Source organism: Lactuca serriola, chromosome 7 (genome assembly GCF_051521515.1).
Source record: "Lactuca serriola cultivar US96UC23 chromosome 7, Lser_US96UC23_V15, whole genome shotgun sequence".
NCBI classification, from domain to species: Eukaryota; Viridiplantae; Streptophyta; class Magnoliopsida; order Asterales; family Asteraceae; genus Lactuca; species Lactuca serriola.
In genome coordinates, this window is record NC_136414.1 from 25,282,427 (window position 1) to 25,298,172 (window position 15,746).

General features: G+C 31.3%; 1 protein-coding gene across 1 annotated transcript; it reads right to left on the reverse strand.

The window, feature by feature from the left end:
* Positions 1-1,497: 1,497 nt before the first annotated feature.
* Positions 1,498-13,489, reverse strand: LOC145063607 (receptor-like serine/threonine-protein kinase SD1-8). Its single transcript, XM_079011205.1, has 7 exons — positions 12,080-13,489; positions 6,068-6,250; positions 5,697-5,878; positions 2,669-2,879; positions 2,341-2,578; positions 2,073-2,223; positions 1,498-1,923 (listed from the first exon to the last, which is right to left on the reverse strand). Exons 1-7 carry the CDS (start codon positions 13,365-13,367, stop codon positions 1,615-1,617), a joined length of 2,562 nt encoding a protein of 853 aa, XP_078867331.1. The 5' UTR covers positions 13,368-13,489; the 3' UTR covers positions 1,498-1,614.
* Positions 13,490-15,746: the final 2,257 nt, after the last annotated feature.

Below are 15,746 nucleotides of genomic sequence, written 5' to 3' on the forward strand. Positions count from 1 at the left end.
ACTCTTTTGGTGCATTTTGAGCCCTAAAACCCTCATGGGTGTTTATTTACACGTAAAGTTGGAAACTTTACGTGTTAATCAGGCCCTAGAAACCCAGATCTATGAATGGCATGAGCTGGATTCAAGCAAAATCGCGTGTATAGTATTTGCATGTGGCAGACTCGGCGAGTCGTTCATCTGACTTGGCGAGTCGAGTCGCAAGTCCCCGTGTTTTTCCCCTTTTCGTGTTGCGGGTTGGAGTAGTGAGTCATGGGGGTGTGACTCAGTGGATCGGAAGCCAGACTCACTCATGAAGTAACTCGGCGAGTCAATGTCATGACTTGGGGAGTTCAAGGAAATCTTCTTGCCTCAAAAACAGACTTGGCGAGTTGTTCATACAGCTCGGCGAGTCTCAGCATAGAATGTTCTTCGGATGAAGAAGAACTCGGCGAGTAGGATGAAGGACTATTGGCCTTTAGTTTAGAAGGAGAAATCGTCGAGTCAATGCTTAACTCGACGAGTAGAGACGGGTTTATGGTCGGACAAAGGGATAAGGGCTCGGCGAGTTGGCAAGTCAACTCGGCGAGTCGGGCCAACTGGCAGTTGACTTTGGCTTGACTCTTGATTGGTAAGGGGTAAATGGTCATTTTACCCTGAGGTCGGTTAGCAGTATTTAACTAAGGGTTTTGTGGGAATTATAGCCGAAGGATTTCTGGAGCGGCAGCAGCAGCAGACAATCAGTTCCCACGCAGATCAGCAGCTACTTCGAGGTGAGTTACCTTCCAGTAGCAGTGGGTCTACGACCACAATGCCGACCCACCAGTAGGAGTTGTATGATAAATGATGGTCTCTGTGATATTCATCTAGGGTTGCTACTACCTGTGTTATGTTTACGTGCTAGTATGATATGATGTTATGTGATATGTGTTATGTGGTAGCAGTAGGGGTGAAATAGTCCCCAGTATCCGGTCGTAAGGACCGAAGGGGTAGGTCGGGCACCCATATATGTCCGGCAGTATCCGGTCGTAAGGACCGTAGGGGTAGGTCAGGCACCCATATATGCCCGGCAGTATCCGATCGTAAGGACCAAAGGGGTAGGTCGGGCACCCAGATATGCCCGGCAGTATATGTATGTTATGTGATTATATGGTATGTGGTACCGTGGGGGAACTCACTAAGCTTCGTGCTTACAGTTTTCAGTTTTGGTTTCAGGTACCTCTTCTTCGAAGGGGAAGGAGCCGGCGCGGTAGCGGTACATCACACACATGCTTTGTATTCCGCATTATGAGATCTTCCTGGGGATTTGTACTCTGACACTTGTACGTTTTATAAAAATGTTTTCCAGACATGCAATATCTTTGTAAAATGATAAGAACGTTGAGCGTTTTATTCCTAATGTTTTGCTAAATACATGTTTTAAAACTGAAAATTTTGGCTCGTATTTTGGAAAGTTACAATTATAATTAAATATGATTTATGACCATTATAATATCCGACCCAAATTCACACTTGCTATAATGTGTAAATATGTCATAATCTGCCTTTCACTTAAGAAAGATATTAACAAACCAACATTGATTAAATAAAAAAGTTGTGATGTACAATTGATGCTAGATGGTAACAAACATAGTTTCACTATCTACCATCTAATATCGAGATCGTGATTCCATTTACGGTCATTGAATCATCGCCTTTGCTTGAAGATTCTGTCTCGTTGTTTATTTTTCTAGTAAATAATCCAGGGTGTTTTGGTGGTGGAATTTGTACCGTTTCATTGCTCAATAGTATCAAAACTTTTGACATGTTAGGCCGATCTTCCGGTTGTCCTTGAACGCATAACAGTCCAACTTGTATGCACCTTAAAACTTCATTCTCTAAAAATTTGTCCCTAAGAGATTCGTCTAGTAGTTCTAAAGCATTTCCTTCGTTCCATAACTTCCATGCCTAAAAATATTTTTTTTTTCACAAATATAACAATTTAATAATACAAGGACCTATATGAAATTAATTGCAAATATATGGATATTCTTTTAGAAAAAATATGATATTATAATTATTTTGAAAGCTTTAAATATGCCACTGCTTGTACTTACTTGTGCAAGAAGGTTAAGTTTGTTACTCGTGTTGGATGATCCCCTGTTCCTTTTACCGCTTACTATCTCAAGAATCAAAACTCCGAAACTGAAAACATCTGATTTCGTTGAGAAATGACCATCCATCGCATATTCGGGTGACATATAACCACTAGAAGAAAATTGACAAAAAATAATAAGAAACAATAAAACCTTCTAAAATACAGGTTATATCAGTAATTATGTGTCACATATATTTTAATTTATGCACAAATACAAGGATACTTACTATGTTCCAACCACTATCTTTGTTTCTGCTTCTGTCTGATCATTCCCAAAAATTCTCGCGATACCAAAATCTGATATCTTTGGGTTCATTTCCTTATCAAGCAAAATATTACTTGCTTTCATATCTCGATGGACGATTGTAACTCTTGAATCTTGATGGAGATAAAGAAGTCCACGTGCAATCCCACGTATAATCTCGAGTCGGATTTTCCAATTTAGTTTCAAGTTTTTCTCTTTCTCTATGATGATTTTCAGAGATAACCGTTTGATTTCAACAAAATAAAATTGGGCGTCCAAAGAAATATAAATCAATACCCGTGAAAACTTACCAAAAAGGAACATATCGAGACTTTTATTTTCCATGAACTCATAAACCAACAACTTCTCTTCGACCTCAATGCAACAACCTAGTACTCGAACAAGGTTTCGATGTTGGAGTCTCGCGATTAATCGAACTTCATTTTTAAGTTCCTCAATCCCTTGGTCGCAAACTCTAGAGAGCCTTTTTACTGCTACAACCTCACCTTCCGTTAATGTACCCTATATCACCAAATATAATGATGTCACTTTTATGCTCACATGCCTATTGTCTTGTAGGATGGCTTAAATACAAGTGTTGAAAACATATATTTAATTTTAGATATTTCAATACGTAGGAAAATTTTATTTTGATATATTTAATCATTTATTTTACTTTACAGACCTGAAAGTCGTAGTATTTTAAACAAATTCACGGAAGAAAAAAAAATTTTAAAAAATGATTCTTTTACTTTTATTTTGTTTTTTTTTTTTCAAAAAACCATTTCTACGATTTTGTATAAAAAGCTTGAATTTCTAGGATTGTAAAGTCATATATATATATATATATATATATATATATATATATATATATATATATATATATATATAGTGAGGTTCAATAGATAACGTAAATCGAAGGTGAATGGTGAAATTTTTTTGGATTTGTCTTGAAGAAGATAAGGTGAGGATTTGTCTTGAAGAAGAAGGGGATGGAGGGTTTATGTTTGCCGGTGAGAAATGAAAACAACCCTCCCTCCCAAATATTTTTGACCTCTGGTGCTAGTCCAAATATTTTTTGGACAAAAATCGCAACAAATTGAAATGTTTTGACCTCTGGTGTTAGTCCAAATATTTTTGGATCAAAGTGACAATTTTCAGGTAACCATAGGGACTATTTGTGCAGTTTTGTCTATATATATATATATATATATATATATATATATATATATATATATATATATATATATATATATATATATATATAAAAGTTCAATAGATAACCATAATTAACAAGGAACCAAAGAACCAATCGTGAGCATCGAAAATCATAATGACCAACGACCAAGGAAATAAATGTACACTTTTATATTAGACACACACACACCGGATTATACCAAAAACCCACCTATTTTTTTTGTTTAAAATTTTTTGAGGCCACATTTTTATCAAAAAAAAAACCAAATATACTTTTGTTCTCGATTTTCCGTCCTCTTTCCATAGAGATCCATGTTGATATATAAAAAACGAACTTTGTTTTCGAAAAAACCCACTTCATTTTGTTAGTTTTTTTTTTCAATATTTAAGTTTATTTTTATAAAAAAAAAAAACTAATTATACCAAAAATATTAATTTTTTGTACTCTATTAATAAATATCACTAAAAAAACCCTCGAATAGTGTAGATTCATATTATGAATCTAAACTGTAAATATTTTAATTTTTCAACATTCACAATTTGAAAAAACTCGATCAGTTCAGATTCTGACTTATTATTATGAACACTGTGAATTGGAGAAGGTTAAAAAAAAAACCTCGATCAGTGTAGATTCATACTGTGAATCTAAACTGTAAATATTTTAATTTTCAACATTCACAATGTGAAAAGGCTCGATCATTTCAAATTCACATTGTGAATCTTACTTACTATTATGTACACTGTGAATCTGAGAAGGTTCACAATGTGAATCTGAGAAGGTTCACACTGTGAATCTGAGAAGGTTCACAATATGAATCTGAACATGGTCACAATATGAATCTAAACAGGTTCACAATGTGAATCTGAGCTGAAATAACGTTTTTTCTTACATGATTAATATGAATCTATGTTTAAAAAGTAAAAAAAAAAAAAAAAAACATGAATTTTGATATATTTATTAATTTTTTTCTATTAAAAAATAGACCTTAACTTTTCAACAAAGAAAATCAAGTGAGCTTTTTTCGAGAAAAAAAAGTCCGTTTTTTATATATCATCATGGATCTCTTTGGAAAAAGGACGAAAAATTGTGAACAACAGTATACTCGGTTTTTTTTCGATAAAAAACATGGCCTAAAAAATTTTAAACGAAAAAAGGAAGTGAGTTTTTTGTTATTATCCGGTGCATGTGCGTCCATTGTAAAAGTCTACAACCCTTCTTTTTGCCGTTGATCGCTTTAAATTTCGACGCTTTGGATTGGTTCCCTGGTTTCTTGATTAATAATGGTTTTCTATTGAACTTTTTCCATATATATATATATATATATATATATATATATATGTGTGTGTGTGTGTGTGTGTGTGTGTGAAAAGTGAATATACCCTTAAGGGTATATAAGCTTAGGTACCCAAACACACCATAATTAGTAGTTTTGTTAGATATACTCATTATAATATTCTTAAACTTCAACCCCTAACTTGATTTACTTTAAAGATTTTCGAAATTTATAATTATCTTCCTCTTATATCATCTTTTTGTCGATCACCTACTAGACTATATATATTATAGTTAAAAATGAAAAATATGTAAAAGGAAGATAAATGTGAAATTTATTAAAATCTTAGAAGTAATCAAGTTAAAAGTTGAGTTATAACAACAATTGGACAATTACAATGTAGATATATGATACAAAACAACGTAGTATAGTGAGTTTGGGTACGTAAGCTTATATATCCTTAAGGGTATATTCACTTTTCACACACACACACACACATATATATATATATATATATATATATATATATATATATATATATATATATATATATATATTGAAACAACCTTATTATATTCTAGTTGTATACACTTTAAAATGAACAACATTGCACCTTTATTATAGATTACTAACGGATCATTTTAAGCATACAAAGATTTTTGTCCAATTAAAGATGTAGTTGAAATTAAAAAATAAAAATGTATATTTTCGATTCTTGTTTGTTCTGAGTGTCCAAACTTTTGAAAAATTACTATTTATATGTTCAGATTATTTAAGAGTATATTTTTAGAATTTTTAATGTGGTTTTCGAAATCGTTATCTTTGAACACAAGTAATTTTAAGTTTTCATATATTACAAGCATTTTACCTTGTAAACACACCCGAAGCCACCCTGCCCAATTTTATTTGTGTCTGAGAAGTTGTTTGTAGCCACGACCAGTGTTGTAAAATCAAACAATGGTAATTCGAGTTCATCAATGACTGCCTCGCTAAGATAATCTCTCCTACTTGGCAGAATAACCCCATCATTTAATATGATGTCTTGTGGACCTAATTTGGATCATAGCAAACTCTATGAAACATATAGAAATCAATATGATAATCTATATATCTTGACGTTAAATATTCAAACATTTTATTAATTTCAATGTTATACTATCAATACTATTTCAATGGTACGTGCATATTTTAAAATTATAAAGATAGGTGTGTAACTATAAATACCAATAAAAAAGATACCTTGTCTATCTTCCAATGGTTGTGTTTTCTTCCTCTTCAAGTAGAAGAGTATCAGTAGACATATGAGCATAGCAAAAGCACTAATGCTAATTCCTACAATCTTGCCAACTTTGGTATTTGGCCGTGGTGGTGGTGGTGGTGGTGGTGGTGGTGGTGGTGATGATGGTGGTTGTTGTGGTTTATCTGCAATGAACAAGCTTTTAATACATTGTGCTATCAACAATATTGATTCATTAGATACAAATAATTGAAGTATTATTTGTCCACAAATACAAACATGTGTGAAATAGATTTAATAAAAGAATCCCATTTGAACATGTATATACCATAAGGCATAAGATGATGAGACAAAATATACTCTAGTATATTTGGTATGCAATCGACTAACTATGGGATGTGTTGATACGACAAAAAGCTATAACTTATGTCCGTCATTGTTTTTCCTTAAGGTTTAGGGAATGCAAACTCTACATGTGATGTCTAGAGATAAATATGTTGGAGAAGAAGTTTGAAAAATGCAGATTTAATGGATATCTTAATGAAACCAAGATATTATACTTTTACAATCCGAGTGAGGTGTCTTTTGGAGAAAGACTTTATAGCTAAAAAAGACACTCATAGCAAAATGATACTTCAAGAAATTCAAGAGACACAAAGTATTCAACCTTCTAGTGAACAAACATATCATCAAGAAAGAATGTAAGATAAAATGAGTAGGTTGGTTACATGTTTTTTTTATCTATCATCTTGCTAGGTTTTTGAATAATTTTTTTCCGTTCCAAAAATAGATCCCAAGAAACTATTGTTGAGGTGCCATCTAAAACACTAGAAACTTATAGGTATGGTAGAGCTTGTTATGAACATGATAGATAAAGAGTGGTTGTTACTAATAAAGAAGGGATAACACTTTACCTATATGAACCAACCAACTACTAAGAATTTGTGTGATAATTGTAATTCAAATAAATGGCTTATTTAGATGGAAGTTGAGATCAAATCCATGTGCTAACAACCAATAACATGACTTATTTGATAAACCTCCTAATAGCGAGACTATTAGGTATAAATGAGTCTTCAAGAGAAAAATTGGAATAGATGGAAATCTAAATATCCATAAAGAGAACCATTAGAAAATGTTCCTAAAGAAATGGACATGGATAGCTAAAAACTACAAATATATCTATCTATATCTATATCTATATCTATATATCTTATAAAGCTAGCATTTTTCCTTGAACCTCATACATTTGAAACTCCCAATACCACTTTTTCTTGAACCTCATGCATTTGAAACTCCCAAGACTATTCAACTTACACAAATTAATTTATGATTAATTGAAATATTATGATTTGTACCTCTTAAAACTCTTCAAATCATGCTATTTAATTGATGAGTTAAATGAAATATTTAGCCTATATGAGAAATTTGTAGATTACATATTGCATGTATGTTAACACAAAATGATAGATTATATTTATAGGGTTTGAAGAGTTATATGAGTGGTTCCGTGGATGTAAGAAAGTAATTGCAACTTTTGCATGTATAAATTCATGTAAATTCAAATTGGGTGCATGTAAAGTTTTAGATATTAACAAAGGTTCAAATTTAGGTATGTTTGTAAAGGTATACTTGAGATTATTTTTTAAGTTTATGTGCTATGCATCTTTTTATAATCATAGGGTGATGAGGTGTGGTTGATAATTACTTCTCATAAGCTTTTGGTAAATCAACCATCATGCTATTTATAAGTTAGAGCGATTAACTTTGTTAACATGTATGTATCTTTATGTTATTCTTTTTATGTTATTAAAATATATTTTATGTACAAGAGAACATTACTCAACATTTATTTTATGCTATGTATATACTATGCTAGTTTCTATCGTTTATTTTGTAAATAACATCGATGGAGTTTTTTATAATTGATTTTGATGAAAGGAGTTTACAATTATTATTCCAAATTGTTGGTGATAATGACGAATTAGAACGAATGATTTTTAATATTATATGACTTTATTGTTGAAAACCAATAATTATGTGTGTTAAAAAAATGAATTATTTATGTTCTACCAAAAGTTATATGGATGTACCCAATTTTAAATGTTTTTATAGTAATAAAAATAAATAATCTTATTACATTTGTCAATTTTCTTTTTTCCTATTCATTAAAGGAAAAGTAAAATAAATAAAATATTAATATTTTCATAAGAAAATATAAATGATTAAAATATACCTCAAGTGTAACACTCTTCCTTCTTTAACCCACTCTTAACATATTGTTTTTAAGATTGGTCGCAGTACATAACAATTACTATAGCTTTAAAATTCGAATTACCGTTTTATTTGGACCATTCATTTTTTTCCATTATTTCATAACTTTAAGGAAAAAAAAATAAAAGTACAATAAAAAAAAAGTATGATAGTCTTTTTTAAATATAATAATGAAAATTTTCAAATAATGAGTTTTTAATTAGTAAAAAGTAATAATTGTTTAAAATAACGTAAAACTAAATAATATACTATATTATATTAATAAATTACTGTTATTTGAAATAATAATAATAATAATAATAATAATAATAATAATATAGGAAATAAAAAATATTCAAATAAATTATTTATAAATTAGTCAAAAATAAGTATAGTTTAAAATAATTTTAAATCAAAAACATAATTCATTTTGATTCAAACACAATTTTACATATCTTTTTTATCGTAAACTTAAAATTATTATAATATTAGTTACAGCTTAGTATAAAATTTATTATTTCAATGATAAATAATTATAATATTATTTTTATAACATATAACTGTTAATATTTATATTAAATTATTGGGCACAAATCAAGAGTTTAAAACTTTCACTACAACTCAATAGTTTTTTTTATTTAAATGTAATTATGATTTCAAATTTAATGTATTTTCCTTTATGTTTTCCACTACATTTAAAAGTTTTTTAAACTTATGGTTATTAATGTGTAATGTTTTTTTTCCACTTATTTATTATACGCATTGTAGTTATATTAATAGTATATAAGTAAGTTTTGATTAAAAAATCATTTGTTTGAAAAAATTTGTGATTCAAAATGAAAGAGTTGAAAAAAATAAGTTTTGTCGTATTAGTGGTTATTTCAACACAAATTTTTTATAACAATGTTTCTATATATCAAATGTATGTTGATTTCTAAATATTAATTTTTAATGATTTATAAGTGTTTAATATGTTTTGTTTGATGTAAATGTTATAATGTTGTAGTGTTTTTATTTTATTAAAGCTACAGTGTTTTAAATACTATTTGTTATTTGTTTTATATGCACATCGACATACGTTTTATATATAATTTCAACAACTTAAAGCATTCTATAAAATCATCAAAAGTTGTAGTATTTATTTTTTCAAACTACTTTTGTTTTTTTATACATGGGATTCAATATATGTTTGATATATATAATTTACACAACATAAAACGATCTATAAAATCATGAACTAATAGGGGAAATAACTAATGATATAAATAATTAAAATTAATAAGACTAATATGTTCATTATAGAATTTGTTTTGATACTGAAATTGGTTTACATGTATAAATATTAAATCAGAATTTGTTAAATGTTATTATATTAATTATATAATTATATTCACGCGCAACGCGCGGAGATTCGACTAGTGAACTCATAAATTCGTTTATGATGAAACATTTTCCGAAATGTCAATGCTTAATTCAGTTAGGATCTTGTCCATTTGCACATGTTTAATTATATGAGAATTACAATCGTTTATTAAAACCATCGTCCTAATAACTTAGTACATAATGTGTATATCATAAGAGGGTGTGTAAGCATAATAGATCCTTTATGGATTAAGTAATCATCTCGGAGCCAGAATCTATGTTTTCCGAAGTAAGTATTAGGAATTAGGTTTTTACCAATATGAAATTTAATACGACCTTTTGATTCTTCTCTTGGATTTTAGTTGCAATAACACTCAATTTTGAGTATCTTAATCAGACCAAACTAAAGAGAACAACAGTGATTCGGGTTGTTATTCGGGTTGTTTTTTTCTCGGTGATGAAGCGTATTTCCCATGGATTTATTTGTTCCCTCACCCTAAAAATATAATGGCATACATAGGTTTCTTCTACCCCAATTTTTTATAATACCCCTTCCACTCTGATATTTCTTTTTTTATTATAAAGTTAGTTTTTATATGTTAATCTATGTTTGGTGTAATACTTAAAAACTTAAAAAGTTAGCCGAGAAAAATGATGTTTGGTAAAAAAAATTATCTCACAAGCTAGTTGAAACATACAAAATGACATAAAATGACATTTAAAAAAATATGTTCTTTCTAATTAAATAAAAGTGTATTTAAAAAAAAAACTCATGAAAAATTCATGTAATTGGTTTTTTTTTTAAAAAAAACTAGTTTATAAACTACTTATTAGTTTGTCAAATATAAAAAGACAAAATTACAAAAATGGTCACTGTAGTTGTCAAAATTATATGGTTTTGTTCCAAAAAAATTTAGTGGTGCACCACCGGTCCAATTTTAATTCTTTTTAGTGATTTTAGTCCCTATCAACTTAAAAAGACTATTATTTCCCATATATTTGTTTTTAAAATTTTTGTTATATATTTTAATGTTTTTAATTAATAAAAATAGGAAGGGCTCGCCTATCCCATTTTTCTTTTTCTCTAAACACACACACACACACACACACTCAAGAACATAACACCGCTAATGGTTGCCATCATCACCACCGACTGCCAGCACCAACTCCTACTACCGTCCGCCACCATCATCACCGACTGCCACTGCCCTCAACCACAAACATCAAATCTCACCCTCACCCTCACTCCTATCACCACTGACGACCATCACACCATCGTTCACTAGCTTTCTGTTGGAAAATATTACCAGAAGTCAGAGAACCACTCTTCTCGTTGGAACTGCTTCCTTTATCGTCGGAGATGATACCCTTCTTGTCAAAGTAGGGGTGTTCAGACGCCTCTAAAATGACACCACCACCTTCTAATCGGAGTTTTCCCTACCCAAATGACATCGCCACCATCTTTCAGCGATTAGGTTTTTTAGCCACCACCACCAACGCCCTAACGTCATTCGACCTGAAAAAATCATCTTGTTTGTCGACGGTTAGGTGGTGATTTTTAGCACAAGGATTTTCAGAGCCTAAATCTTTGGAGATTTGTTTATCTCTGTAAATAACGGTTCCGGCGAGGAGGCCAGATCAGATCTTCGACCATATCAGATCTTCGGCCAGATCTTTCAGCGATTGGGGATGAAGAACATAACAGCAAGGGAGAGATAGAGAGCCAGAGAGAGATGCCCCATATCTTACACAAGTCGATAGTGGAAGAGGACGACAGACGCCGGACGACGGTGTCGGAAGAAGGTGACGGACGCCGGGCAGAAGAGGGCCGACATGAAACCTCTGTCTCTTGGGATTTACAGGCTATAATGGTAGAGGGGAGGGTTAAGAAGGGTAGTTGGGGTTTTTTCTTTTTTTTTTAATTAGAATAATTAGAAACAGAATGAAACAAATTAAAACAAATATATATTTAAAGGCATATTTGTCATTTCATGTACGATACAGACTAAAACCACATAAAATTGCAAAGTATTGGGACCAAAACCACACAAAATATTTGAATTTAGACCAAAACCATATAATTTTGTCAATCGACTATTTTTGCAATTCTATCATATAAGAAACTGAAAAGGCTCAAAAAAAAAAAAATAAGTCAATTTATCATCTAAGTGTGCCCATTATCTTTACTTAATAATAGTAAAAACTTACAGAAAAAAATAGAAAATAAATATAACAAAGGGACTTTAGTTATTTCAATTTTAGAAAAGACAAGTCTATAAATAACCATATTCAAAAGTATCATCAAATTAAAAAAATTTATGGTTTTTTTTTATTTAAGAAAATGCATGCCTGTTAATGCAAGAATCATTATAGATTTTTGGATTGATTTAGAAACGTACCCAAATCAGAAGCTCCAACTCTAACGTAAAGATCATCTCCACCATTATCCGAATCAGCATACTGCCTCATATCGATGAGATCCCCTTCCCAAATCACACAACCCGACCCGCCTTCAGTGACATCCATATTAGCATAAGCAGCACAAGAACAATTCGTTTTGCAAATCTCACCACACTTTTTCAAATTTATCGTCTGATCTAAAAAAGTTTTCGAAGTCTCCGGCAGTTTCATGTTCTTGAATAGCTTAAATCCATCCGACCTGCAATCCAAGCTGGAGTTTCGAACACACCCATCCAACCCAACTCGGAGATCCCATGCTTGTTTGTTCTTCGGATGGAATCCAGTCATACAACTGCAGATCGGTGCAGGGTTTGCAGTACAAATGCCAGACGGACCACATTCACCAAAGTGGTCGCAATTACCGGGGAAAGACCAGTAGACGCTCCAAGTTTTTGTTGTGTCAGCCCAAACCAATCTTTGATTCACACCAGAAGAATATACAACCAATCGTGAATAAATTGAACTATTCACCAATTTAAATGAATAATAAATCTCATCTGAATTATCTTCAACGTCAAACTGCATTATACTCCTCCCTTTTATCTCCGGTACACCGCTAAACCTTCTTCCAGTCCACGGTCCACTCCGACGAATTAACGTTTCCTTGCGCATAAGCAAAATCTCCGGGAAATGACGAACAGTGAACATAAGAGAATAATCACCAGTTCCTGGATCTAAATTGATTGTCTTCCACGACCTCAAAATCCGAGTAATTCCAGATTTCCTGTCCCACCCCAGTTTCATCTCCGGCAATAAAGTATCAGTCGGATAATCAAAGCTTTGCCAAATATAATTTTCTGGATCCTCATCGTTTTCCAGACGAAGCACAAAGTTACCGTTGTCCAAAAGCTGCGCCACCGTGTTCCCCGCCCGTGTAGGTTGATTTGTCGACCAGACGATGGTTCCCGTCTGATTTACAAGCACCATGTTGCCGTTGCTGATGATGGTTAGGTTCCCGGAGGATGAAGTAATGGGGGTGTCTCTATTAGCTACCCAAACATATGTTTTCTGCTGAATTTGCTTGTACCAAATGCCTATATACAAATTATTGTTGCCTGGATTAAAGAACCCCAACTCAAAATGTTCATCTTTAGAAACTAGAGTTTGATTGATGGTAAGTGGCTGTGAGAATGTGATGGTGTCGATAGCTAGAGAGTGAAAAGGGTACAAGAGTGACAAGATGAAGATGAAGATGGAGGTGCTGACATGGCTATGGAGGGTTTTCATTCTTTGAAAGTTACAGATTAACACTAACAGAATTTTTGTGCTCACTGATTTTGGGATTGAAGATTATATGAAGGTTGTCAACTTCAAAGAATTCGTGGAGATGGTGGTGTTTATATTTTTTTCATTCGTATAGTTGACTTTTCGGATGAAACGGATGAAACTTGATTAATAATTTACGGAAATTATATTGCAAGTACCTCAAGAAGTCAAGAGCAATGGCAAGTAAACTAATGTGGATAATTAGGGACAAACATAGAAACAGTCAAATTGGGAAAAAAGAAATACTAAAAATACTAATGTATATACATACTTATTAGTCGAATTATGAACTCTATTTATTTAGGTAAAAAGAAATATAAATAACAAGAAATTTAAAATAAAGTTAGTAAAAAAAACATTCAAACATTGAGTACTCCATTAGAATATTATTTGAACAACAAATATGGCCCATTTAAAACCATGTTTGATTGGAAAAATAAATAAATAAATAAATAAAAATAATAAATCTGACTCCAAAGTCTCATTATTTTATCATACTCAAAGTAAAATTTATTTAAGAAGAAACATAAATTACCAGTAAAAGTGACGATTTGGTTAATTTTTTTTTCTGGTTTATCAGTTTCATTACAGGCCTATACACATTAAAGTCTCATTATTTTATCATAATTTACGAATAAGTCATAAACTAAAATTTGTTTACGTAAAAAAACATAAACTACCGGTAAAAGTGATGATTTGACCGTTATCTCCTATAACACACATTTTACCGGTTTCATTACTGACCTAAACGCATAATCATTAAATGAGCTGATGAGATGAATAGCCTGACATCTCTAATTTCACGACCAGAAAAGACTGATTTATTTATGCTTTATTTAAAAACTAGGTGTGAGTCTCATGTATTACATGAGTGTATTTAAAACAATTAAATATGTATAAACATTTGAGAAATTTGAATTTATAAGAAAAATAAGAAACATATTGAATAACTAAAATTAAAGTGTTTTTTTCTCTTTTAAATTTAAACAAATCATTTAGATAAAATAATCAAAGCAAATTAATGAAATTTTATTTTAAAATTTTGAAATTATAAGGAAAGTCAATTAATGAAATTAATATGCATTTATTATTAAATTTAAATATCATATGAAACTTAATAAAATAGGAAAACCACAAAATTACATATGGAATAAAAATTAATTCAAAATAACCACAAAATCACATGTGGCAAAATGAATGAGAGTGTGACAAGTGGCAAAAAAACCTTCATTTATTAGAGAAGATCAGAGTATTCTTTTAAAGATTAATGTTTCTGAATTTGTTCCCAAAAATATGATAAGGATATTATCAAAGCATTTATGAATAAGTGTATTTATATTAAAAACGTTGGGATGTCATTATCAATAAAATACATAAGCATAAACAGAAATAGTAGAGGCCTTACAAACAACTATTATTCTAATGACCTATAATTCATAGATCTCTCATCAGATCATCACTCTTGTGCTCTTTTGCCACTACCTGTAATACAAGAAACCGAGTGGGCCAGGCTTGAGAGCCTGGTGAGCACATAGGGTTTTCAACCCACAATAATTAAGTTCTTTAATTTCATCAAATCATTCAACCCGATTACTCGTTTCCGTTATCCTCACTTTCTGTCCCTAAAGCATCTAATTTAAGGGACGTATCCTAAGGATCATCATCGGGAAGACAATAGTGCTTAGGGGATTCCTCAATAATATATGTCAGTAAGGCAACCATGAGGGGGATGGAGTACACCAGGTGAACACATCGTTCACAAACACCTATATGTTGCAAGCCTGCTAGCGTTCCACTAGACTGTCTAGAATAGTCTGTGGTTGTCATCTATACTCCGCTAGATGACTGGGTCAACTTTCAACATCGGGGCCTCTCATTGTTTTATTTCATCTTTCATCATCTATTTCATATACACATCTTTTCCCAACATATTGATAGGTATAAAAATACATATATAGTTTATATCAAGTAAAACATGTATACGTCGTTCATCCAACATGGATATCAAGAACACAAATGATATGAACATATAGCACATAATTTATATTAAATATTTTATATCTATGTGTGAAATGAAAGTAACTGTGCACTCACTTGTTAAAGTGACGATTCGCAAATTCGAGCAGTGTTTCACTTCTAATAATTTTATTTTCCTTCAACGAAACCTAGTATCATTATTACTAGATTTTAGTCTAATATTTATTGCGACTAATTACTAGTCTAGATTCATCATTAACTCAAAGTCTACTTTAATGATCTATCAAGTAAGGAACAACCAGGTAGGATCATATCGGAGGTAGGGTCTGTTTGGTATACGCAGTATACTGTTTGGAAAGCCCA